Source organism: Myripristis murdjan, chromosome 1, assembly GCF_902150065.1.
Source record: "Myripristis murdjan chromosome 1, fMyrMur1.1, whole genome shotgun sequence".
NCBI classification, from domain to species: domain Eukaryota; kingdom Metazoa; phylum Chordata; class Actinopteri; order Holocentriformes; family Holocentridae; genus Myripristis; species Myripristis murdjan.
In genome coordinates, this window is record NC_043980.1 from 1,194,741 (window position 1) to 1,220,447 (window position 25,707).

A 25,707-nucleotide genomic window follows, 5' to 3' on the forward strand; every position below is an offset into this window, starting at 1 on the left:
TTTGTGGGGAAAACAAACTTCATGTCTCGAGATTTCTTTGACAATTTCAGGCATTTCAGGTTTTTTGTGCAAATTTACTGGTCATTTGTTTTTTCTAATTTTTTACTAATGTGCCAGTAATTTTCTTGCTATTTTTCCCAGCAAATTCACTTGATTTCTCTGAGAAACCTGGGCAACAGGTGAGGAGGAAATTAGCAAGAAATGACCAGAAAATTAACAAACAAAATCCAGTCTCATTTTAGTGATTACAGCGTGAATCCAGTTTGTTATGCAGCATCAATATAACACAACCAGAGTGGCTTTGAGGTGATGGCAGCGGTGCGTCAGGCCGCCTCGCCACGCCCTGCCTCCCATGATGCATCTGCTTATCACTGCAAGATAAAACAGAGATACGCCCTAACCCGAACCCGACCCCAGCAGCCGTTTGGTGGTGGACTTTGTCGCCTCGGCGCTCCCTGAGGAACCAGCCGTCTGCTCCACCGGCCCACCTCACCCTAACCCTAACCCTTAGATTAAATTAGATTAGTTTAGTTATTTCAAACATGTAAAAAAATAAATAAAAACAAAGTGAAAAATTAACAAACAAGTTGAGCAAAAACAAAAGAGACTTTGCAGCAAACAAGCTAAATAACAATAAATTAAAAAAGGCTGTACAACGGAATAACAGTAACGACACAGATTATATGATGCATGTTCGAAGAGTAGGAGGAAGTGTAAACTTATTATTTCTTACCCTTTCTCATCTAGTCATTCATTTACATGATTTTTTTTTTTTTTTTTTTACATGATTTTTTATTTTATCCAACGTCCCATGAATCACAGCCAGGGTTATACTCAAAGATAAAACCTAAAACTCACCCAGGGTCACGGTCAAGGTAATCCCTTCTCAGCCCTGCACTTCTCAGTGATCCTGGACTTGTACATCTTCTTGAATTGGATAATGTTTGCACTTTGTTTTATATCAATCCTGAGACCATTCCATAAATCCACCCCACAGACAGACATGCGCAGACTCTTCATGGTGGTTCTTGCATAAGGTTTCTTGAAGTTATAACGCCCCCTCAGGTCATATCCCCCCTCTCTGTCAAGAAACACTTTTTGAACATTGACTGGTAATAGATTACGTCTTGCTATATACATGATTTGTGCTGTATTGTACTTTACTGTATCCATAACAAGGCCTGTAGTTTAAGAAGAGTGAATCTGTGTGCTCCTAGAATCCTACATCATCAATTATTCTGATGGCTCTTTTTCTGTAATGTGCATAGTGGCTGTAGGTTGCTTTTGTAGGTGTTCCCCCATACTTCAACACAATAATTTAAGTATGGCAGAACAAGTGAACAATAAAGAAAGTACAGTGATTTTTGATTGAGGATAAATTTGGACTTTCCCATGATTGCAATGTTCCGAGCCAGTTTTGATCCTAACCCACATCACCCTAACCCGAACCCTCCGGCCATGCAGGAGCAGGAGCAGACACTTCATGTCTGTCGGTAAAAAATGACATCATCAGCGTAGAGTATTATATTATTTTAATCCCTCAGACGTCTGGTCCTGGTCTCCGGTCCCAGGGTCAGGCGCCGGCTCCGTCCTGCTTTGGGAAACACCTCGGACATCTTTTATTACTTTTCATGATCTTCAAAGAGTCATTCATGCTTTTTTATCGCCTTTGTCTGGATTACTGTTTTACTGAGTTTACACGCATCGGCATGACATGACTGTATGGCTTCAGGGTGTCCAAAACGTGTCCGAGCCAGAGTTTTACCTAAGTCACCACGGCAGCGTCACACCTGCCCTGTTTCAGCTTCTCTTCACCGCTCACCTGTTGGTTTTAGAACTGACTTGGACAGCCCAGGCCTCTGGAACAGCCTGGATTATCCTGATGTTGGATATCAGGCTGCACCCAAAATGAATCGTCTTCCTCTCAGCAGCTCATCACAGCGTCGCTCCATGGAAATTCAGCAGGTGTTGCCCACCTGACCGCCTCAGAATCAGCTCATTTTTTCCCCCTACAATATCTTTTGCATATTCAGTGAAGCCAAGGCAAACTCTAACATTCAGTTTTCAGCTTTCAGATTCACGTCGTTTTTTTTCACCAGCATTTCTGAGCCCCATAACTTCCTTCCTAACAGAAACAACCACATGAAACTTTCAGGGCTGAAAAACAAACTTGAGCTCTGTTCAAACCTGCAGCCGAGTCAGTTTTACATCCATCCTCAGAGTCACAGTCCTGAACCAAAATCTGTTTTTTCTTCAAGACATTTTTTTCCTGTGACATCAGTATGTTGGGAAAAGTTTGAGCAGCAGAACTGGAGCAGTTTCATGTCTGAGACTCAGAGGAACAGAAATCAGCGCTGGCGTCCTGGAGGTGCTGCATGTTTTCTGATAATTCATCAGAGAAAACTGGACAAAGTGCAACTTTCACTCAATGAAAAAAACGTGACATTTGGACCTTCCTGTCTGAACTTTGAGAAGCTTGAGATTTCACTGACTTCACTGAACATGCAGAGACTTTGCAGTGGCTCTGGTCTGTCCTTTCATAATTATAACTCATCATCACGTATGAAACTCGGATCAGGCGTCTCCCGTCGTCAGCTGCAGTTTATTTTTAAATCCATACATTTCAATTATCCAGTTTATGGATAATTTTCTCGTCTGATTATCGGCCGAGACGCTCCACGCAGCTCCTCTTCTCTGGTCCTGCCGTCTCCATGGCAACCGTCCGACTGGAATAATCTCCCTGATGATGTTCGATCCACATCGTGTCTCCACCCGCTCAGCAGCGCCCTGTCGTCGATCATATGATCAGCTGTTCTTAGTAACGCCTGTGCACTTATGTTTCATAACTTTATGACTTCATGCTCTCATCGACATCAATGCTTTTCTGTAATCTACGAATGAACGATCTGTTTCCATGATCTGCCTGCAGTAGGATGTCTTATTGGATATTTTATTCCTATTATTGTTGTCGTTGTTGTTGTTGTAATTTTCTTTTATTTTTATCAGTTTGTATTTCGCATTTAATCCTCCATCTTTTCTGTTTGGGCTCAGTTTGACCCCAGCAGTTTAAACCTCCACTAAATTATTATAACTAAAATTGTTACCAAAGTTTATGTGTTATGTGTTATGTTTCTTTGTTGATGACCTAAATAGCCCTTTAAATAAATCATAAGCCCCCCACCCCCACTTATACATCCAGTATTCCTGTTACGCCACTATGGAAAAATATTCAAATCACCATAAAATCTCACTGACTGACCTAAAACTGGAAAGAAATATTAATTTTTGGTGTATTAATGGCTTTATATTATTTCTAAGCAAAGATTTTTGTTATTTATAACCGATGCGTTACAAAGTATTTACAGGACATTGAAAACATATCATCATGTGACTTTCATGTTTACCCGGTAGAACCCATTACATTAGGAACAAAACAAAAAAAATGACGTTAATCATTTTAGAGACGTTAAACATTGAATGGGGTCAAATTGAACCCAAACATAACAGGAGGGTTAATCTGCTGCTTGTGGTTTTCATCATTAGGTTCTAACATTGTTGTGAAAAGTGCTGTATAAATAAAGTTATTGTCATTATTATTGTTATGTGAATGTGCTGTTTGTCTTCAGCGGGACGTCCCGTGTCTAACCCGCCTGTCCTCTCCCCTCCAGCCCAAACCCACCAAGGGCCGCATGCGTATCCACTGCCTGGAGAACGTGGACAAAGCCCTGCAGTTCCTGAAGGAGCAGCGGGTTCACCTGGAGAACATGGGCTCCCACGACATCGTCGACGGCAACCACCGCCTCACGCTGGGCCTCATCTGGACCATCATCCTCCGCTTCCAGGTGAGGAAGTGTGTGTGTGTGTGTGTGTGTGTGTGTGTGTGTGTGTGGAGCCTCTGGTTGTTGTTGAGCGTGGAAAGCAGCTGAGCTCGTCGCAGCGTTGTTTTCCGCTGGTTAGGCGGCGTCACGCTCCGCTTCCTGTGGATCAGCTGACGCCCACGAGGTGGAAGCAAACTCTTTGGTGGGAATACGTCACACACTCCGTCCCGTCTCACACACACTCCGTCCTGTCTCACACACACTCCGTCCCGTCTCACACACTCCTCGCTCTTCATTGACTGAGCTGCAGACTCGACCCGTTTGAAGTGATATTTGGGTTTGTGTCGAGTATTAAAATTATTTACGTGTCAAATTTAAACACAAAACAGACAAATTGAATCAAAGTGACAACATCAAAACTAAATCAGTAAATATGGGAAATATAATCTTTAAGAAAGGTCTTGTACAAATACATTTATTCTGAGTGATTCTGATGCATGAACTTGAAACACAACAACGCCTCCCGCCGTGTTTCGACACACTCCTGTGAGCTGACACACACTCTCACACACACTCTCACACACACTCTCACACACACACTCACACACCGTCTGGCCACGACACGCTGAGATTATAATCTGAGGCTCTGCTTCACTCAAGGTCACGTCTTCAGTTTTGAATGTTTGGCAGACGCAGGCCAAATACTCTCATTTGCATTTTAAAGCGTCTGTACACACACACACACACACACACACACACACACACCAGCTGCTTGGTTACACTCTGTAAAAATGTTCTTTAAATTTAGATTCATAACATATTCAGAAATACTTCCCAGATGGTCACACACATTTATCAGAGTCAGAAAAGCTTTATTGGGTCGGCTGCAGAAACATCTGCTGTACAAACTTTAAAAAGCACGTGCATTAAGTATAATTCAACTTGTATCATTTATTAATTTGCAATAAAGGTATATGACTATTTCCAAACAGGTCAGGGTTAATTAAAGGATTCTCATTGGCTTGTAACTGCTACATGTATGAATATTTCACTAGATTTTTTTAAATATTTGAAAGCACTTAACATTTTCAAGTGAAGCGACAATCAGCTGTATGTGTTCACTTATTAGTAAATAATTAACACAGCTATAATATATATATTATCTATAAACATATTCATAGACAGATGCAGAGTGTAGGAACAATGGTGTTTTGAATATTTATGAACCCTCTGACAGACGCTGTGCTAAAAGTTAATCAACGCCGCGGGTCGAAGTCCGAGCCTCACAGCTCCTCATATCTGCCCGGCGACAGATAGTTGTCGTGGCGATTTGGCCCCTCCCAGTGATCTCATCCTCCCGCCTCGACCTTTGAGCCGAGGGAATCGTCCCCGCGGCGCAGAGGCGGCCCCGGTGTGTCCGGCTCACACTTAACCCTTTCAGCCCTGGGCGGATGTCCCGCGCGTTGAGAGGCACCTGAACGCAGCGTTTGGGCCTCTGGCAGCACGGGGACGGAGAAATCATCCCGACATCAGACATCAGCAACAGGCTACAAGAAAATGAAAAAAAAAAGAAAATGTCTTGAAAATTGCAATAAATAAATAATGAGAGAGAATTTTTTTTTTAGAAAATGATCAAAAAATGGAAAAGTGTCCAGAAAGCTGTATTTATAATTATTTTAGTTATATATTTAAAATTATATTGCAGGGAAAAAATATTTGTTTGCTAATTTTCAGGTCATTTTCTTTCTTTTTTTTTAGGACTTTTTTTGGTCTTAGTTTTTGGTCACCTCCATGTTTTTTTTTTCTAATTCCCAGGTCGTCTTGTATCTTCTTGCTAATTTCTTGCTAACATTCAGGTCCTTTTTCTTGCTCAGTTGCTCCTCGCCGGCGTTCCTGTGTTCTGAGAGCCATCAGCTGACGGGCTAACCGCCGCGCTGCAGATGTTTTCCCACACAGACGTCTTTATGTTTGTCACCGTGACAACAAACCCAGAGCACAAAATGTACGAGCTCTTCTTTCCTTCCCCCTGAGAGAGAGGATCTTTCCTCCAGGATAAAACTGCCTCTGAATCTCTTATTCACTGCGTAGTTTACCCATAATGCACCGGGCAGCTGGGTTGCATCACAGAGACAGAAATCTCAGACAAACAGAGTGCAGTTCAGTGTTTTGTCCACTGGGGCGGTGTTGAGCCTCTGCTGAACAGAGCAGAACCTCTGGACGCCGCAAAACGCCACGAAACCTCCAAAGAGAGCAGAACGCCACTCTGGATGGGCCACGCCCACTTCCTCCCAGGCCACGCCCACTGCAGTTTTTTGCAGTTTCTCCTCAGGGGGTGTTGTGGGGTGTCATGTGACTCGGCGTGGAGCTGCCGACAAGCTGGTCGACATGCGGCCACTCCCACTTCCTGTTTGAGCTCTTTACCACAGATTCTGGATCAGAGACTGTTATTCATCTCACACGATGTTAAGTGAATGAAAAAGTTGTGTTACATCCCGCTGACTTGTTTTTACTTGGATGTAAAGTTTCTGTTGTTCAGGAGCTGCATGGGATGTTTTGAAGCCCGTCCCAGCCCAGCCGGGTAACAGCAGAACCACTTTCACTGAAAAACAAGCGTTCTTTTCTTCTTCTATGTTTTGTACATTCAGGGGGCAAAACTCACTGCCCTGCGGGACAAATAATGTTGACTTGAACTAGATTCTCTTCCTGCCTCAGTGCCCTGAAGCCTCACATGGCAGTCGGCAACCGCCGACTTCATTAACCCTTCGAGAGCTGGATGGATGTCAGAGTCCTGATGTCCTGATGTTTAGACGAAAATTAAAACACAAACATTTGGGCTTGATTTCCTCCAGAAACTCTGGAAAAAAGGAAACGAGGTACTAAGCAAGAAATGACCTGAAAAATTTGTAAGAAATCAGATAAATATCAGAAGACCTGGAAATTAGCTCTATGAAAAAAAAATACCTGAAAGGAGAGAAAATTGTCTTAATTTTCACGTCATTTTCTTGTTTTTTTCATTTTTTAGGACTTTTTTTTTTGACATTTTAATCTTCCTTTTTTAAACGTTTTACTTTCCTTGCTAACGTTTGGGTCATTTCTTGTTCAGTTTCTCATCGTATTTTCTCCTCGCATGTTTTTGAAAGAAATCAAATGAATCTGCTCAGGTTTCAAAGGTTTAAACCACAGAATGACTTGGATCTAGCAGTTTAATTTTGGTGTGTGTGTGTGTGTGTGTGTGTGTGTGTGTGTTTGTGTGACAGATCCAGGACATCAGTGTGGAGACAGAGGACAACAAGGAGAAGAGGTCGGCTAAGGACGCTCTGCTGCTCTGGTGCCAGATGAAGACGGCGGGGTGAGACTTTCACTTTTACAAGCGAGGACGCGCGCGCACCGTCTCATTCACGATGAGAAAATCAATAAAAATGTATCATCATTTGTTGATGAAGAAAACACCAGCAGGTCCTCGACAGGCTGCAAATCCATAATCAATACATGACCCATCCTGCTTCCCATGTGCTGCCTTTTGGAGAGGAACGCTCATCATGGCTGTTTGGAGGCACATCAGCTGCCCTCGGTTTGAAAAATGTGTCCATGTCGTCAGGAGGCTGAGAAGGCATCCCACTCTGAGCTGTTTTGTGGATGCAAAACATGAGTCTAGACTCACTGCATGATTTAAAAATTACTGTCCTTTATTACTGAGACATTAACACATTGATCCGCCTTCCCACGACCCTCCTGGCTCCATGCTGGGACCCACATCACTTGTACAACTACTACTTCCGATTATTCTTCCTCTCCAAACTCAAATTTGATTGATTTCCAAAACAAAATTCACACAACCTGAGAGGTTTAGGTTTCTCATTGTTCAGTACTCCATGTTGAAGTGTTAAAATACTGAAAACGAACCAGTGCCAAACACTGGGAGCGCGTTCAAACAAGCAGCCCTGTTACAGCTGAAATGTGCAGGCTCTTCTCTGCGAGCCTCTGGCTGCTGTCGACACTAACAGCGGCTGTGGTTTGTCCTTGTTGTTCCAGATATCCCAATGTGAACATCCACAACTTCACCACTAGTTGGCGTGACGGCATGGCCTTCAACGCTCTCATCCACAAACACAGGTAACAGCACACAGCTCCGGTTTACAGACTCCTGCGTTCCAGCTGCCTCAGTTTCCTCCAGTCCAAAAATAACCGAAGGACTAACTTCCACTTTTGGGTGTATTAGACTCAGAGCTTTAGTCCTTAATCCTGAGGTTTAAGACCCTCCAGAGAGTAACCAGGTGGTTCCTATAATCTGAAAAATATGTCTTTACTTCACTTCATCATCAGGGATTTCATCTTTCTGTTTGTGAAATAATGAACATGACCAGTAGCTAATCAGAAAAATAACCAGAAATACTAAAATAAAAATGAACATTTGGTTTGTTTAACATCTGTTTAACATTTTGTGCAGTTGCGCTTGCATCTGATGGCTGTGAGCAGCCACTGCTTCACTCTGGGAGGTTTCAAGCTGAAAAGGTTGAGAACCTCTGGATTAGAATAAAAAAGTTCCTCTGGTATCATGTCAGCCCAAATCAAGTCCAGAACGGAACATCTAACAAATTAAAGACACTCTTAACATTGTGTTTTTGTGAAGGCAAGTAAAAGCATTTGATGATTTCACTCGTATCTGGTGCTTTAAAGGATCTTCTAGAAGCAAGTGGGACGATCCTAAAATAGGACAAAGTACTCCTTGAAACAACCAAGTTGCTTGGAAGTGTGACCTCTTCTCACTCCACTGACAGATTTATTCTATATAAGACGGACATTTTTTGAAGTGGTTGAACAGCCGTGGTGCTTTGGTGTAAATAAACTTCTGTCCGTTTGCAGACCGGATCTGATTGACTTTGACAAGCTGAAGAAGTCCAATGCCCACTACAACCTGCAGAACGCCTTCAACATGGCAGAGGAACATCTGGGCCTCACCAAGCTGCTTGACCCAGAGGGTGAGCCACGTCTCCAAACCCCCTCCTCTACAGGACGGATAAAATAACAGGGACTCTACGCCGATGACACGGCTCTTTATTTATGTTTCTTAGTTTTGTGATTTAGGGATCAATGATCAGTCACAGACAATAATCACTGCTTATATTCAGACTTTTTCTCTAATCGGTATCATAATTTTAAACTACATGATAGCCGATATGATATAGTTTTTATTTCAGCTTTACTGGATGTCTTCAGTTTTACTAAAAAGCTTGTGAAAGACATCTGAGCTCAGCTTCAGAAAATATCAAGAAAATATCTAAAATTAAAAAAAAAAAAAACATTTGGTAAATTGAATATCTAATTGTAATTATTATTATCATAGTCTTCTTTTTTCCAAATTTTGCATTTTACAAATTTACTACAAATGAGTATCAGCCACAAATATAGGTTATTGCTAATATTTGAAATATCAATATCAGATGATGCATTGTGTTAGCAAAAAATTAATCCATGAACATGTGTGGATGTGTGGGTTTGATCCAGGTGTGATATTGCAGCACAAATGAAATGATAATATAAATGTAAAGCCTTTCTACTTCAAAACAGAAAGATTGTTGTTACTTTCCGTCCCTTTAAAGAGAACTGCAGTCTCTTTAACGTCCATCAGTGCTGTCAGTCATTTTGTAGAGGGCAGATGCCACTCCTCACATGGTGATGCAGGACAAATGTTTTTTTGTTCCAGATATCAGCGTGGACCATCCAGATGAGAAGTCAGTCATCACCTACGTGGTGACCTACTACCACTACTTCTCTAAGATGAAGGCTCTGAAGGTGGAGGGCAAACGTATCGGCAAGGTCCGTCACATTTTGTCCTTCTGTCCACACTAAAATGCTGTTTTAGTCTAAGCTGGTTTTGGTGAAATCGTTGACAATGTAGGGTTTGGTGACGTATGACGTGTAATGTCATGTGATCCAGAACGAAACCAGTCAGCATGCCGGGCAAAGTGATCCAAGTGTTGTTCTGCACATGCCTGTTAAAGAGCCTGAAGCCAGTTTTTTGACCAGTTTCTCCAAACCAGTTTGAAAACACTGGTGTGGACATTTCATCATGAAAATTTTGTTTTCAGATTTCTGCAGATTAGTGTGGGAACAAGCACACAAAACTCACAATCTGTGGCTTACAGTGAGGCTAACAAGATTAAGATTCAACTCCTAGATCACCAGAATACGCAAACAAGAGGCAAGTCAGGAGTCACGGTAACCAAACAACAGATGGAGGAAAATATTCCTCTTGTATGCTGGGTGATATTTGAACACTGAGTCACTGAGAAGGAGAAAGGAATGATATTTTTAATAAAGAAGGTAGGGAATTTTTTTGAGGACAACAAGAGAAGAAACACGTGAAACAGCAAGAAGTGTCCAATTCTTGATTTAGTCCAATAATAGATCTTAAGGTGAACACTGGGTATTTTTGGTACAGTTATAGCATCTCAGTGTCACTGGCGCTTTCTAAGAACTTTTTCATAACCACCCAGTGCGGCTGGTGCAATTGAGGATAACACAGATGAAAAAATGGCTCAGAAATTTCCAGTACAGAACAGACTGAAGAAAACAAGACAGAAATGTAGCAGATAAACGAGAAAAAGGTGCAACATCATAGAAGACACCTGGTTCCTGAACCTCTGTGTGTGTGTGTGTGTGTGTGTGTGTTCAGGTGCTGGACAACGCCATAGAGACAGAGAAGATGATCGAGAAGTATGAGTCCCTGGCCTCAGACCTGCTGGAGTGGATCGAACAGACCATCATCATCCTCAACAACCGCAAGTTCGCCAACTCGCTGATTGGAGTTCAGCAGCAGCTCCAGGCCTTCAACACGTACCGCACCGTGGAGAAACCACCCAAGTTAGAACCTCCTCCACCACAGAACCTCCAGCTTGTGTCCTACCTCCTCTTGCTCCTCCAGGGACCGACCAGTTATCAGTCCCGATTAGCGGGGCTGATATTCAGAGTTTCCAAAAATCGGTATCATAGTTTTGATTGACATGATGGTCAAAACGACAACCATTAAGACTGAACAAAAGCGAGTGGGCGGGGCCATGTTTCCAAGCGCGTCCCTCTCGTTCAGGCCGAGTCCTGACCGCAGTGTCCTGGGTTCAAATCCGACCTCAGGCCCTTTGCTGCAGGTCGTCCCCTCCCCCGTCTGTCTCTGCTGTGTCAAATAAAAAAGCAGAAATGCCTAAAAGATCTTCTTTGAAATAGCTCTTTTAAATATAGTTTTCTTGTTTTTTGGCATTTTCTAGGGAGGAGGGGTAATTTTCTTGTATTTTTTCACCAATTTTTCACCACTATAATTATGTTAAATATAATTAATTAATTCAAAGCAACATTTGTGTCGTTATTTCTAACACTGAATTTTTACACTGCAGTTTTCAAATTTATTACAAAAGATATCGGCCCTATATATCAGTTATTGGTGCCCTGGATTACTAATAATCAATATTGGTGTCATCCCTAAAAAATCAATAATAGTCGATCCCTGGTATCCTCTCTACCTCCTCTGCCCCTTCTCCTCCATCATCCTCTGCTTCCTCCTCCTCTTCGTCTCCTAACCTTCTGTCTCTGCTCCTCAGGTTCACAGAGAAGGGAAACCTGGAGGTTCTTCTCTTCACCATCCAGAGCAAAATGAGAGCCAACAACCAGAAGGTCTACATGCCCAGAGAGGGCAAACTCATCTCAGATATCAACAAGGTCAGAGCTGCTCTGCTCCGGCAGCAACATGCATCTTCATCCAGACAGTCAGTCAGTCTGATTACAGCCTGACACACCAACAACATTCACTTGTTTCTGACAAACCCCTTGAGATGAACCTTCTTGTTTTCGAGGGGGTCCTGACACACAGGACAAGCCAAACTCAAAAACAAAACACAGAACCAAGACTTTAATGTGATAGAAAAGACAAAAACAAAAGACCAATTCCAAGACGACCGCCTGACGGCCACTGAGAGGCCATGAACACACGTTAGCCTGCAAAAATATCATAAAGACCATAGAATATACACTGAATTTTAGATTGTCTATACATACAGCATCACCTAAAAGATGCACACTTGATCTCATAATAAGAAAACAGACCCCACATATGTGCTTACATACTGAGGCTGAAGCTGGTGTTCCTGCCTGCAGGCCTGGGAGCGGCTGGAGAAGGCGGAGCACGAGCGGGAGCTGGCTCTGAGGACGGAGCTGATTCGTCAGGAGAAACTGGAACAACTCGCCAGGCGCTTCGACCGCAAGGCCGCCATGAGAGAAACGTGGCTGAGCGAGAACCAGAGGCTGGTGTCGCAGGTACACACACACTCTGATGAAGCTTGTCATCACATGTTAGCCTCAGCATGCCGACTAGTTACCGCAAAGTGGGGTCCGGGGACCTCTGGGGTAGAGTTCTCATCGGGCCTGAAAATTAAGACCCGACCCGACCCGGACACGACTGGGCCAGCCCGAGGCCCGACCCGACCCGACTAATTAGCCGAACTTTAGGCCCGACAGCCCGATAAAGCCCAAAAAAAAAAAAAAAAACGCCAAATTCGCCATTATTTAGCAGAGCTGGTCGGCTGCGGCACCGGGGCACCATCAGTCGGTATCAGGCGAGCCGGCCGCGGCACCGGCCTGCATCAGGCAGCTCAGCTGTCAGATCCGGCAGACCTGACGGGTGGGCGCGGTATTGGACCGTGCCGCGGCCGGCCCGCCTGATGCCGACTGATGGTGCCGCGGCATGTGCGGGTCAATACGGTAGTCTAGAAAACTGGAGATTTTTTTTTCCCGTGCGCCCCCAAGTAGATTGCGCCCTGGGCAGTTGCACTGCCCATAGCAGAAACCGTCCCTGCTGCCGAGTCTGCCAGCACAGCGGGATACTGCTGCAACTCTCTCTCACTTGTTTGCGCTGTGCTCGCACAGCTGGTTGTCTGTCTGTCACTGAAAGTTTAGCCTCCAAATCCAATCCAGTCTCTCACTCTCTCCACCAGTCACATAAAAATGAAACGTCATAATCAATAACAGAACACATAATTCTATTTTTTTATTAAAAAAAAAAAAAAAAAAAAAAAAATCCCCCACAGAACCCGAAGCCCGACCCGACCCGCCCAATTCACGTAAATTTTAGGCCCGACCCGACCCGAAAATGTCGGGTCGGGTCGGGTCGGGTTCGGGCAGAATATGAGAACTCTACTCTGGGGTGTCCTCAGGAAAATATCTCAGGTATTTAAAAACAAGAAATCTGATCCAGCATCACGGGACCACCATTTTTTTTTCACATTTTCTGGCAATTTTCTTGATTAAAAAGTGTTTTTGCTAATTTGCTAATCACTTTTTTTCACATATTTTTGAGCGAAATCAAGAGAATTTGTTCAAGTTTCAAATGTTTAATTTTACTATTAATGAAGTTACTAGAAACGGTCACAGTACAAAGAAAGTATGAAGAAAAAGTAAGGAAGTTATTTCCTAATGTGCAAACAAAAACATGTCTTCATATCAGGGTCCTCAGGGCAAAATGATTTTAGGTGGGAGTTTGGGGCCCCATGAAAATCAGTTTGGGAGTCCAGATCATGAAAACATTAATGAGCTGGCGGTGCGTTCAGGCCACCTGAGCTGAGCCTCGTCGAGACCAAAGACAGGACAGCTTCCTGTGATGTTAATACGGATCTTCTCTCTGCAGGACAACTTTGGTTTTGACCTTCAGGCCGTGGAAGCGGCCACCAAGAAGCACGAGGCGATCGAGACGGACATCGCAGCATACGAAGAGCGCGTCCAGGCTGTGGTTGCCGTGGCGAGGGAACTGGAGATGGAGAATTACCATGACATCAAACGCATCACAGCCAGGAAGGACAATGTCCTCCGGCTGTGGGAGTACCTGCTAGAGCTGCTGAAGGCCCGCAGGCAGAGGCTGGAGATGAACCTGGGCCTGCAGAGGGTCTTCCAGGAGATGCTCTACATCATGGACTGGATGGACGAGATGAAGGTACGCAGGAGTCGGTGCAGTCAGTTTGTCCATGTGCTGGGTTAGGGTTAGGGTTAGGGGTATTCTAATGAAAAACTGGCCCATTTAGGTTTACCATCCCTTGAACCGTAGTCTGGTTATATTGACACAGTAATATTGGCTTCATGAACGCTCCTCCCAGCTTCTCTGACATGGAGACGTTCCTGTTCCTGTCAAATTCATTAATAAACTGGAGCATTTGCTGGAATCTTAGTGGAGTTTTTAACCAAGGCAAACTTTACACCATGGACTAGGTGGATGAGATGAGCATATGGAGGGAGGGAAGTTTCGGAGGCTGGAGGTGAACCTTGGTCTGCAGAAGATGAAAATAAAGCTCTCTCAGAACAATTCTAAATGTGCCAGTAGCAGAACTGTATGAAGATGCAGGAATCATGTTGGAGAACACTACAGGAAGTTCAGAGCAGTGGAGGATCTCGGTGGTAGTGACGGTGTCTGTCTGTCCCAGATGCTGCTGCTGTCTCAGGACTATGGGAAGCATCTGCTGGGGGTGGAGGATCTGCTGCAGAAACACGCGCTGGTGGAGGCCGACATCGCCATCCAGGCCGACAGGGTGAAGGGAGTCAACGCCAACGCCAACAAGTTCTCTGTCAACGGCGATGGTGAGCAGTGCTGTTCTGTAATGAAGTACCCTCAACAGGAATACTGACCATCAGTCCCGGACAATTACCGCGGCCGATTTTCAGAAAGTTTTAATAATCCGTATCGTAATTTTGATTTCCATAACAGCTGATATAAAAACCACTCCGCCATTCCTTCTGAAATACCTGCCTTAAGGACAAGGGTTACAAGTTTTGTTTCAGTTTTACTGGAAATTTTGACACTGTAGTTTTCAGATTTACAAAAAATGAATATCAGACCTGAGAATAAGTTATCTGTGTCCTGGATTGCTAATAATTGGTATCATCCCCAGAAAAATCTATATCGAATGATCCCTAATACTGAAAGTGAAATTTTATTTAAATCACAGGAAGTCAGTTAAGCTAAATCAGTAAGTGTAGCACAAGGCTGCACTTACATGTGAAGTGTACATCCACCTCATGGTCGTATGGTGTTCATATGCTGAAGACAGTTCTTCATGTTTGTTGTGACTTAGTGACAGTGTGCAAAACTGTTCAAGCAAAATTCTTAGTTTGTGGTTTCAAAGTCCCATAATAAATGATGCAAAATGAAAACAGTGGTGTCACATGAGGTCACCTACCAGGAAAAAGGTTCATCCTGCGGCTCCTCAGCAGCTCAGCAGGTGGAGTGTGTACCACATGTTGTTACCACAGTGGCCGGGCAGCCCCTCAAAAAAATCATAATCCAAAAGGTTCATCCTCTCTTCAGCAGGTCAGGCAGGTTTCAGGTTCCTCGTTGTTTTTCCAGATGATCTGATGTTGAGGTTGTGTGTCTGTGCAGGCTACAAGCCGTGTGACCCGCAGGTCATCCAGGACCGGGTCGCTCACATGGAGTTCTGCTACCAGGAGCTGACTCAGCTGGCTGCTGAGCGTCGCGCCCGCCTGGAGGAGTCCCGCCGCCTCTGGAAGTTCTTCTGGGAGATGGCAGAGGAGGAAGGCTGGATCCGCGAGAAAGAGCAGATCCTGTCCTCTGATGAGGGCGGCAAGGACCTGACAGGGGCGCTGCGACTCCTCAGCCAGCACCGTGCTCTGGAGGACGAGATGAGCGGCCGTGCCGGCCACCTGCAGCACACCATCGCTGAGGGCGAGGCCATGGCGAAGGCCGGCCATTTTGGTGCCGCCAAGATCCGGGAGCGCATTGCTGACCTGCAGGCCCAGTGGGCGGCGCTGGAGCAGCTGGCAGCGGTGAGGAAGAGGAGGCTAGAGCAGGCGCTGGCGCTGCATCAGTTCCAGGCGGACGCAGATGACGCTGACGCCTGGACGCTCGACGCCCTGCGCATCGTCTCCAGCGGAGAGACAGGCCACGATGAGTTCTCTACCCAGGCACTGGTAAGGAAACACAAGGACGCGGCGGCAGAGGTGGCCAGCTACCGGCCCGTTATCGACTCGCTGCATGAGCAGGCGGCCTCCCTGCCCAAGGAGGAGGCGGAGTCAGACGAGGTGCGTGGCCGGCTGGCGGGTATCGAGGAGCGCTACAAGGAGGTGGCGGAGCTGACGAGGCTGAGGAAGCAGGCGCTGCAGGACGCACTGGCGCTCTACAAGATGTTCAGTGAGGCCAACGCCTGCGAGGTCTGGATCGATGAGAAGGAGCAGTGGCTGAACAGCATGGAGATTCCTGAGAAACTGGAAGACCTGGAGGTCGTACAGCACAGGTGGGGCTGGGCGTGTGTGTGTGTGTGTGTGTGTGTGTGTGTGTGTGTGTGTGTGTGTGTGTGTATATGTGTGTGTGTTCAATGTAGCAGTGCTTCCACATAAACATCAAAGCTATCTCACAATTTGAAAAGACCAGCTTGTTCCCCCCATGTATTTACTGACCATATAACAAACTAAACTTGCTTCTGAAATCATCTCACGGCAAAAAAATCCAGAGAGCAAAGACAGTCTTCCCACCTGGTTTTCACCTGTGTGTCAGGTGATCGCATGGAAATTGGATTAACGCATGAGCACATTAAAATACAGGCGGGGAAGCAGCCAAGATGCATTGAAGGCTTGAGAAGTGTCCAATCCACATCCAACTAATAGATACATACAGGCGGTAAATAGACAACGCACATCACGGTGTGATTGGATGGTAATCGGATCTCAATGCGGACACTGGAGAGGCAGATTAATACGAGGTGTGATCCATTTTAAACATATCTAGAAGCAGTCTGGTTAAGCGCCACATGATAATGGATGGAAACACCATGTGGAAAAGGAGCCAAACATTTCAGTGAACTAAATTTTTTAAACCTGGATGGATGTCAGATTTCCTGTGATTAAATGTGTCTGAGTGCTGGCCGCATTCAGACAGCTTTCAAAGATGCCTTCTTTTTCATAATCAAATATTTAAAATTATGTTACAGGAAAAAATTGTGAAAAGTTGCTCATAGTCTTTTTCTGTGTTTTTGAAAGAAATCAAGCTGTTTTGCTCAGGTTTCAAAGGTTTAAATGCTTGTGAAAAGCATCTGAACGCAGCCTTTCACAAGAAATCAGACATCCACCCAGGTTTCAGAGGTTAAAATGACACAGCTGTTAGTACACGGTATAGAAACACAGCACCTCCCAGTGGTCAACTCTGTGAACTGCACAGGGCTGGACAGAAAACATTCTACATTAATGAGATATTATCTCATTCATTTGGAAACACAGCAGAATTTTTCCTCCATGAAATCTGCAGTTTTCCTGAATGAGATAAATATCTGAGAAAATTTTCTTTCTTTTTTTCATCAGAACTTTTCTCAGAATTATGAGATAATTATTTCATTAATTACTTCCAAAATTTAGAGCTGAGGACTGCAGAATAATTATCAGCATGTCATCCTTCTGACCGACAGATCCAGGGTCAGATCCTGTCCTCACCTCTGGCGCTCAGATTGCCTGTTCATATAAAAATATACAAAATCAGCCCAACAGTTATGGTTTGATTTTTCATTAGTGTGGTTTGGTGGTTTTGGTAGCGAACTGTGAATTGCAAATTTTGTCACTGCAATTTTCAAATTTACCGCAAAGGAATATCAGTCCTAAATGTCAGTTACTGGTGTGCTGGATTACCAATAATCTGTAATAATCAACACTGGTACTGTCTATGTGCTTGGCAGGTTTGAGAGTCTGGAGCCGGAGATGAACAACCAGGCGTCCCGCGTTGCCGTGGTGAACCAGATCGCCAGACAGCTGATTCACAACGGCCACCCGAGTGAGAAGGACATCAAGAGTCAGCAGGACAGACTCAACAACAGGTACGCTGAGGACAGGTCCAGAGGGATTTTACTCTTTTGCTCAATTTCTTACATTTTTTTTTATTCCTTCAGTGGTAACTCTGACAATGTTTACTTGCAGGAAAGGCTTTACAGCGACTGCACAAAGGGTCTTCATTCGAATACATTTTGGAAAGGTTGATCTTTGAAAGATGGACATGAGACAACTCCTTAAACTGTGAAAGTGGTTCTTAAAGGAGCCATAAATAATCTATATTCATTATCTTTTGCTTTAGGAATGGCAGTCACACTATAGAACAAGATACAAGTCTATCATGTTAGAGAAAGTTCCAGTAGAGTTCTCATCGGGCCTGAAAATTAAGACCCGACCCGACCCGGGCCGGACTGGGCCAGCCCGAGGCCCGACCCGACCCGACTAATTAGCCGAACTTTAAGCCCGACAGCCCGATAAAGCCCGAGAAAAAAAAAAAAAAAAAAAAAAAAAAAAAATCGCCAAATTCGCCATTATTTAGCAGAGCCGGTCGGCCGCGGCACCGGGGCACCATCAGTCGGTATCAGGCGGGCCGGCCGCCGCACTGGCCAGCATGAGGCAGCTCACCTGTCAGATCCGGCAGACCTGACCGGTGGGCGCGGTATCGGACGGTGCCGCGGCCGACTGATGGTGCCGCGGCATGTGCGGGTCAATACGGTAGTCTAGAAAACTGCCGTTTTTTTTTTTTTCTCGTGCGCCCCCAAGTAGATTGCGCCCTGGGCAGTTGCACTGCCCATAGCAGAAACCGTCCCTGCTGCTGAGTCTGCCAGCACAGCGGGATACTGCTGCAACTCTCTCTCACTTGTTTGCGTTGCGCTCGCACAGCTGGTTGTCTGTCTGTCACTGAAAGTTTAGCCTCCAAATCCAATCCAGTCTCTCACTCTCTCCACCAGTCACATAAAAATGAAACGTCATAATCAATAACACAACACATAATTCTATTTTATTTATTTAAAAAAAAAAAAAAAAAAAAAAATCCCCCACAGAACCCGAAGCCCGACCCGACCCGCCCAATTCACGTAAATTTTAGGCCCGACCTGACCCGAAAATGTCGGGTCGGGTCGGGTTCGGGCAGAATATGAGAACTCTAAGTTCCAGGGAGTCTAGTCTATAGCCAAAATTCTGTCCAGTAAACAAGCTGCTTGTGAGTCATGTGATTTTTGGTCATTATAGCTTGTGATTGGCCGGTGTGAATCTAAATGAACCAAATACAAAAAACAAGTACATTTTTGCAAAAAAACAACAAACTATGGATGTGATCGTAGCCTCACAGTGTGCCTTGCTCTTCTCTGCCACTAGGTGGAGCCAGTTCCGTGACCTTGTCGACCAGAAGAAAGAGTCCCTGAACTCGGCACTGGGTGTCCAGAACTACCACCTCGAATGCAATGAGACCAAGTCATGGATCAAGGAGAAGACGAAGGTGATTGAATCCACGCAGGAGCTGGGCAACGACCTGACTGGCGTCATGGCCCTGCAGCGCAAATTGACCGGCATGGAGCGTGACCTAGCCGCCATCGAGGACAAGCTGGGTGATCTGCGGAGCGAGGCCCAGCGTCTAGCCGAGGAGCACCCGGACCAGGCTAAGGCCATCACAGGCCGCCTGGCTGAGATCAACGCTGTGTGGGAGGAGATGAAGAACACTCTGAAGAACCGCGAGGAGTCTCTGGGAGAGGCCAGCAAGCTGCAGCAGTTCCTGCGGGAGCTGGATGATTTCCAGTCCTGGTTGTCCCGAACACAGACCGCCATTGCCTCTGAGGACATGCCTAACACACTGGCCGAGGCCGAGAAGCTGCTGGCCCAGCATGAGGGCATCAAGAATGAGATCCGCAACTACGAGGAAGACTACCAGAAGATGCGGGACATGGGGGAAATGGTGACACAGGGACAGACCGATGCCCAATACATGTTCCTCAGACAGAGGCTTCAGGCGCTCGACACCGGCTGGAACGAACTACACAAGATGTGGGAGAACCGGCAAAACCTACTGAGCCAGTCCCATGCGTACCAGCTGTTCCTCCGAGACACCAAGCAGGCTGAGGCCTTCCTCAACAACCAGGTAAACACACCCTTGTTACCTTTGTACCAAACCTATGGATGAAATGTCTGCATAGGTTCTCAGTCATCCAGGGCATGGCTCTCCATGTAGCGTTGAATCGAGGTCAACTGGACTGTGTTTAGGTTCTTCCAGGTGTTTCACTTCTCATCTAAGAAGCTTCTTCAGTCTTGTTATGGTCACCTGATTCCAGGTGTGAACAACAGATGTAAGGGTCAGGAGAGATCAAGAGTGAATGGTTAAACTTCCAATGAAGACAGGACAGCATTGTAAGTTGGAGATAGATGGTGCCTGAGACCTCCTCCTCTGTTGAGAGATAGTTTCTCTATTTTAACATAGATTGCTTTCGTCACTCCTCTTTCCAACCATCTGTCCTCCCTGTCCAAGATATGAACCTTATGGTCCTACAAGGAGAGTCCCTTTTTCAGGTTCAGGTAAACTCCTGAGTTTTGACCTGAGGAGCTGGTCCTCCTGTGTTGAGCCATGCATTTGTTTAATGGTTTAATGGCAGATTGCTCCTCTTGTGTTCGGGTGTGCAGCCTTTTGGGTGGACCAGCTTCTGTATTAATTTGTTGCTGGGTGTGAAAAACATTAGGATGCAGTGCTTGTTGAAAATCCTCCCGAGTCTCTAAGACACTCCAGATACAGATGGGAAGACTGAAGCTTCATGGATGAGAAGTGGAATGTCTTCAAGAATCTAAAATACAGTCCAGTTGATCCTGATTCAACTCTACATGGATAAAGTGTAGATGAAGGCTCTGAGCCACCCAAGTCACGGTAGTGGATCAAAGGCAACTGGACTGCATAATCTTGAATCTGTTTCTCATCTGATCAGCGAAACTGATTAAGCTACTCATATGAATAGCAAACATCTACAAGATTACTTGCAAAGTCCAGTTTCCATTGACTTACTGCTTCCAGATATGTGCAAGCTGAGCAGACACACTGAGCAGACTTAGGCCTTCAGCAACAACCAGGTAAAGATTCCTGAAGAACCGAAGAACAGACAAAGCAGTGTCAATTGGGGATGTGCACCTCATCGACTGGGAAAGATTCGATTTACATCTGGATATGTGATTAAAAATATGAAGTCTCCAGATACGTACGGGTTGTCACGATGTGATGAGATGCAGTGCAGCTGTGTCAGTATTTTGATTCTATTACTGCTATAGTTCTATGATTAGTTGGAACAAGAAATCCTCTTTGGCGTTTGTAATAGAATGCAACCCTGCAGAAGAAGTGGGGTGTAGAGGAACATTTTGACGTAACCACCCTGCAGGTGCTGTTGCTCGCTCCCCCAAAATGACCCCATGGCGTCTCCGGATGTGGGTCACCAGATTAGTGGTCCTGTGTGTTTCACTACTGTTCGCTACGTTTTGCAAAAACACTTTGCAGCATATTTTCCCATCTCTCTTATAAAACCCAAACTTAGTCCAGACTTGTGATTTATGAATGTTTGGTGATGCAGGTCTTAATTTCTTCACTGTTGAGTTAAGATCTGTTGTCACACCCCCTAGTGTGAATATGACGTTACGTACCAGCTGTTGATGCAGACTCTTAATCACACAGGCCACTCAGGTACATTAACTTTAAGATGTTTTTTTCTCAAATGAGGATTGAAACCTTTCACAGATTATACAGGAAGTTCAGTTGCTTTTGACTTACTACTTGTACACTTTAAGTGCAAAAATTGCAAAAATTCACCCATCACTTCCCATCAGTATTTGTCAATATTTGTGACACTTCATAGACTAAATATTCAATCAGTTCATTGAAAAACCAGTGAAGATGCAGCCTGTCCTCAGCCTGGCTGTTTGTGGCTCTGCAGGAGTACGTCCTGGCTCACACCGAGATGCCCACCACGCTGGAAGGCGCCGAGGCCGCCATCAAGAAGCAGGAGGACTTCATGACCACCATGGACGCCAACGAGGACAAGATCAACGGCGTGGTGGAGGCCGGCAGGCGGCTGGCCAGCGACGGAAACATCAACGCCGAACGCATCCAGGAGAGAGCCACCTCCATCGACGACAGGTAACTCGCACATCATGAACTGGGCACACAGCGCCCCCTAGAGGAAACCAATCATTACTCCAGAGCTACATCTCCTCTGCTGTTAATCTTATCGAGCATTTCAATACATCGTTTATGAAAAGTCTCTCCACTGTCTTGGAACTGTTTGTATAGCTTGATTTGTTGCCGGCAGGGTCTGGATGTTTTATGTACATCCTGTTGTGACTTGGTTCCTCCCGTCTGTGTTTCAGGCACAAGAAGAACAGGGAGGCAGCGGTGGAGCTGCTGATGAGGCTGAAGGACAACAGAGACCTGCAGAAGTTCCTGCAGGACTGTCAGGAGGTCAGTTTGAGCTGACGTCCACCTCACTGCCCCGCCCCGTCCCCGCCGCAGCGTTCCATTTTTCTGTTTTGTCAAAATGCCTGTGAAAGGCCCAAACAAATTCAGTTGATTTATATTTAGTATTAATATGTATTCAAAATTAAATTACAAGAAAGGTACTACCAAATTTGTTATAAATAAATAAATAAATAAAAACAACAAATAAACAAATAAAAAATCACACTAAAAAGAGATAAAGTCACTCTGTATGTAAATAAAGTGAATTTGTAAATTTTTGGAATTTATTTTAAATATTAACGTGTCATACTTATACAGCTTTTGTGGTAATTTTTGCAAATTTTCCTCATCATTTTCTTGTAATTTCACATTTTTTTCTGGTAATTTTCTGAGAATTTCATTGGTAGTTTTCTTGCAATTTAATTTTTAAGTTTTTTTGGTCAACTTTGTAGTAATTATTTGGTCATTGTCTTGTAATTTAATTTTAAATATCCAAAGTGTGTGCATTTCAAAGTGTTTGTATATACACATAACAAAGTGACGCAAAACTGCACATTAGAAACATAGCAACCAAACATAGCAGTTTTTAGATGTGACGTCGGTCAGGTAACCTTTGTGTGTGTGTGTGTGTGTGTGTGTGTGTGTGTGTGTGCGTGTGTGTGTGCGTGTGTGTGTGCGTGTGTGTGTGCGTGCGTGCAGCTGTCTCTGTGGATCAATGAGAAGATGCTGACGGCTCAGGACATGACGTACGACGAGGCGAGGAACCTGCACAGCAAGTGGCTGAAGCACCAGGCCTTCATGGCCGAGCTGCAGTCCAACAAGGAGTGGCTGGACAAGATCGAGAGGGTAAGATGCTGCTATATAATATATATAATGTATATAATATATCACATCAGAATCAGAAGCAAAAATGCCTTATTGATCCCCAAGGGGAACCTGTCATCAGCTGCAGTTACTCAAATTCTCAAGTGGAGAATTAAATTATAAGAAATAGAAAAAGAAATAAAAACTAAAAGAGTATGTGCCTTAGAAATGACTAAAAAGGTGTGTGCATCATGCGCATCAAGTCTAAATATGTGCATTAATCCTATAAAATATTACAACAATAAATGAGAAATTGAGCATATGTAAAATAAGCATATGCATATGTAATATAAACAGCAGACAGAGAAGGCCACAGCTGGGTTCTCCTGGAGAAGACAATGTTCTCACTGAGGAACAGGACAACAACGTCCTGAAAAATGTGTAAAACCACTGAATATTTTTTCTTTTTTTTGGCATTGGATTTAACTGTCTCCTTATTTTTCATTTGTTTATCGTATGATTTTACTTTTTTTATGGCATTTATGAATATACCTCATTTAGTACTGATTATATCCTTTCTCATGTTGTGGTGGTGTGTATGCTGCACACCTCTGGCCTTTTCTGCTTTGGGTGTTTCGGTGCCGTCATGCGCTCTGTAGATCTCTTGAATACAGAAGATAAAATATTAAGAAACAGATGACAGGATGCAGGGAGGACAGACTGAACAGAATTTGACCTCTGACCTCTCCCCTCAGGACGGCATGCTGCTGGTGGCGGAGAAGCCGGAGACGGAGGCGGTGGTGAAGGAGAAGCTGTCGGCGCTGCAGAAGATGTGGGACGAGCTGGAGTCGACCACGCAGACCAAAGCTCAGTGTCTGTTCGACGCCAACAAGGCGGAGCTGTTCACGCAGAGCTGCGCCGACCTGGACAAGTGGCTGGCCGGCCTCGAGGGCCAGATCCAGTCCGACGACTACGGCAAGGACCTGACCTCCGTCAGCATCCTGCTGAAGAAGCAGCAGGTACCAGACTCACAGCTCTGAGGGCTGCAGGCCGTCCGGGCGGCCAAACTGCCTAGTCAAAGTCTGAAGACATTTTAAAGCTTCCATAATAAATCCATCAGCGGTAGCACACTAATTGAATATTTTCTAGCTTTAGCAGCAGCAGTAGCTGTGATGTAGTTTACCCTAAACGTTGCAACAGTATCAGATTAGCAGAGCTAGCGGTAAGTGCAGAGGCTCTAAATCAGTGTTTATGCTGCTTGTAGCCTATTAGCAGGATTAGCAGTAGTAATATTAGTAGTAATCAGGTGGTAAGTGTTTAGCAGTATCAGTATTAGCAGCATTAGCAGCAGTATCAGTTGTGCGCCTCCTACTGGGGCCTCCTCTGCCTGTGCAGATACTGGTCGTGTTAGCAGGTTTAGCCATATTAGCCATATTAGCAGTATTAGCATTATTAGTAGTGTTAGCAGCATCAGTCTTATGGGCCCCCTCTGCCCTGCAGATGCTGGAGAACCAGGTGGAGGTGCGGCAGCGGGAGGTGGTGGAGCTGCAGAGCCAGGTGCAGGCGCTCGGCCAGGAGGGGAAGGACACGGACGAGGTGGACGGCCGCCGCCAGGTGGTGGAGAGGAAGTTCCAGGAGCTGCTGGAGCCGCTGCGCCGGAGGAAGAACTTCCTGATGGCGTCCAGAGAAATCCACCAGTTCAACCGCGACGTGGAGGACGAGATCGTACGTCTGCTGACGCTCACGCTCTGCTAGCAGTAGCATCACACAGCCAGTAGAGGGCGGGGCACAGTTGTCTAAGGGGAGGGCGGGGTCTTCTGGGGCTCCTCCCTACTTAACTCAAACACTCACCAACACTCACTTTCTCCAAATATGATTTCTGTATGTGTATAAATATTAATCACACGTGTGTAGGATATTTTAGAAATCTTGCTGTGAACATACATTCTGTGTCCTGACAGGGTATAAAAAATAAAATAAAATATCAGTTTTCAAAATTAGGGCCATCGTAGGGGCCGCAGCCGGGGGAGGAGGGTAATGTGGTGGGGAAAAAAATCCCTCTGATTGAATCCCACAGGAGAAGACAAAGTTTTTTTTTCTCAAACATTTGTAAGTGTTTACAACTTAATTTGCAACTTTAATGTCAGAAATCTCAGCTCGTTTTTTCTCAGAATGCAGTGGCCCTAATCTGCCGTCATACCGCCTCACCCAGAAGTGTTGAGATTTTTTTGCTTTTCTTGTCCGTTGTCTTTCCCAAAGTGTGAGTTCATGAATTTGCCATAAAAGTCGGTAAAAAAGTGAAGAGCCGTCGAGCGGTCGGGTCGCCGTGTTTGTCGCAAAAACTCAAACAGGAAGTCACGTCAGGATTAAGGTGTAAACGCGGATAAAAAGCCTTCAGTAGCCTGTCTAAAGCTGGATTAATCCACGTCTTAATCCCAGTGCTGCTGACTGGGACCGTGTGACCTGATTCAGGTGCAGGTGATTAGAAAGGTTCCTCTTCCAGCTGTTGGGTTAATCAGGGAAGAGCCGTCCTTTTGATCCGGTGGTGCTCCACCCTGCCGACGGGGCGCAGTCAGCACACCTGTCGGACAGGTGTCAGACAGGTGTTTGGACAGGTGTTTGGACAGGTGTCAGACAGGTGCTTGGACAGGTGTTTGGACAGGTGTTTGGACAGGTGTTTGGACAGGTGTGCTGACGCTCCGTCTGTCCGTCTGTCCCCCTGCAGCTCTGGGTGGAGGAGCGCATGCCCGTCGCCACTTCAACCGACCACGGACACAACCTGCAGACCGTCCAGCTGCTCATCAAGAAGAACCAGGTGAGCCTGGA

At 45.2% G+C, this 25,707-nt stretch overlaps 1 protein-coding gene across 2 annotated transcripts in view; it reads left to right on the plus strand.

The window, feature by feature from the left end:
• The window catches only part of LOC115366275 (spectrin beta chain, non-erythrocytic 1), a 69,578-nt gene that overhangs the window by 28,704 nt on the left and 15,167 nt on the right, over positions 1-25,707 (plus strand). For both annotated transcript variants that reach the window (XM_030062034.1, XM_030062810.1), the window contains 19 exons: positions 3,669-3,842; positions 7,076-7,167; positions 7,851-7,931; positions 8,682-8,797; positions 9,523-9,635; positions 10,495-10,682; positions 11,411-11,528; positions 11,964-12,122; positions 13,489-13,791; positions 14,276-14,429; positions 15,229-16,099; positions 17,528-17,665; positions 18,975-19,731; positions 21,557-21,759; positions 21,990-22,080; positions 22,777-22,923; positions 23,637-23,900; positions 24,382-24,606; positions 25,607-25,696. In XM_030062034.1, coding sequence (XP_029917894.1) covers positions 3,669-3,842; positions 7,076-7,167; positions 7,851-7,931; positions 8,682-8,797; positions 9,523-9,635; positions 10,495-10,682; positions 11,411-11,528; positions 11,964-12,122; positions 13,489-13,791; positions 14,276-14,429; positions 15,229-16,099; positions 17,528-17,665; positions 18,975-19,731; positions 21,557-21,759; positions 21,990-22,080; positions 22,777-22,923; positions 23,637-23,900; positions 24,382-24,606; positions 25,607-25,696 — 4,284 coding nt within the window. The remainder of the gene's footprint in view (positions 1-3,668; positions 3,843-7,075; positions 7,168-7,850; positions 7,932-8,681; positions 8,798-9,522; positions 9,636-10,494; positions 10,683-11,410; positions 11,529-11,963; positions 12,123-13,488; positions 13,792-14,275; positions 14,430-15,228; positions 16,100-17,527; positions 17,666-18,974; positions 19,732-21,556; positions 21,760-21,989; positions 22,081-22,776; positions 22,924-23,636; positions 23,901-24,381; positions 24,607-25,606; positions 25,697-25,707) is intronic.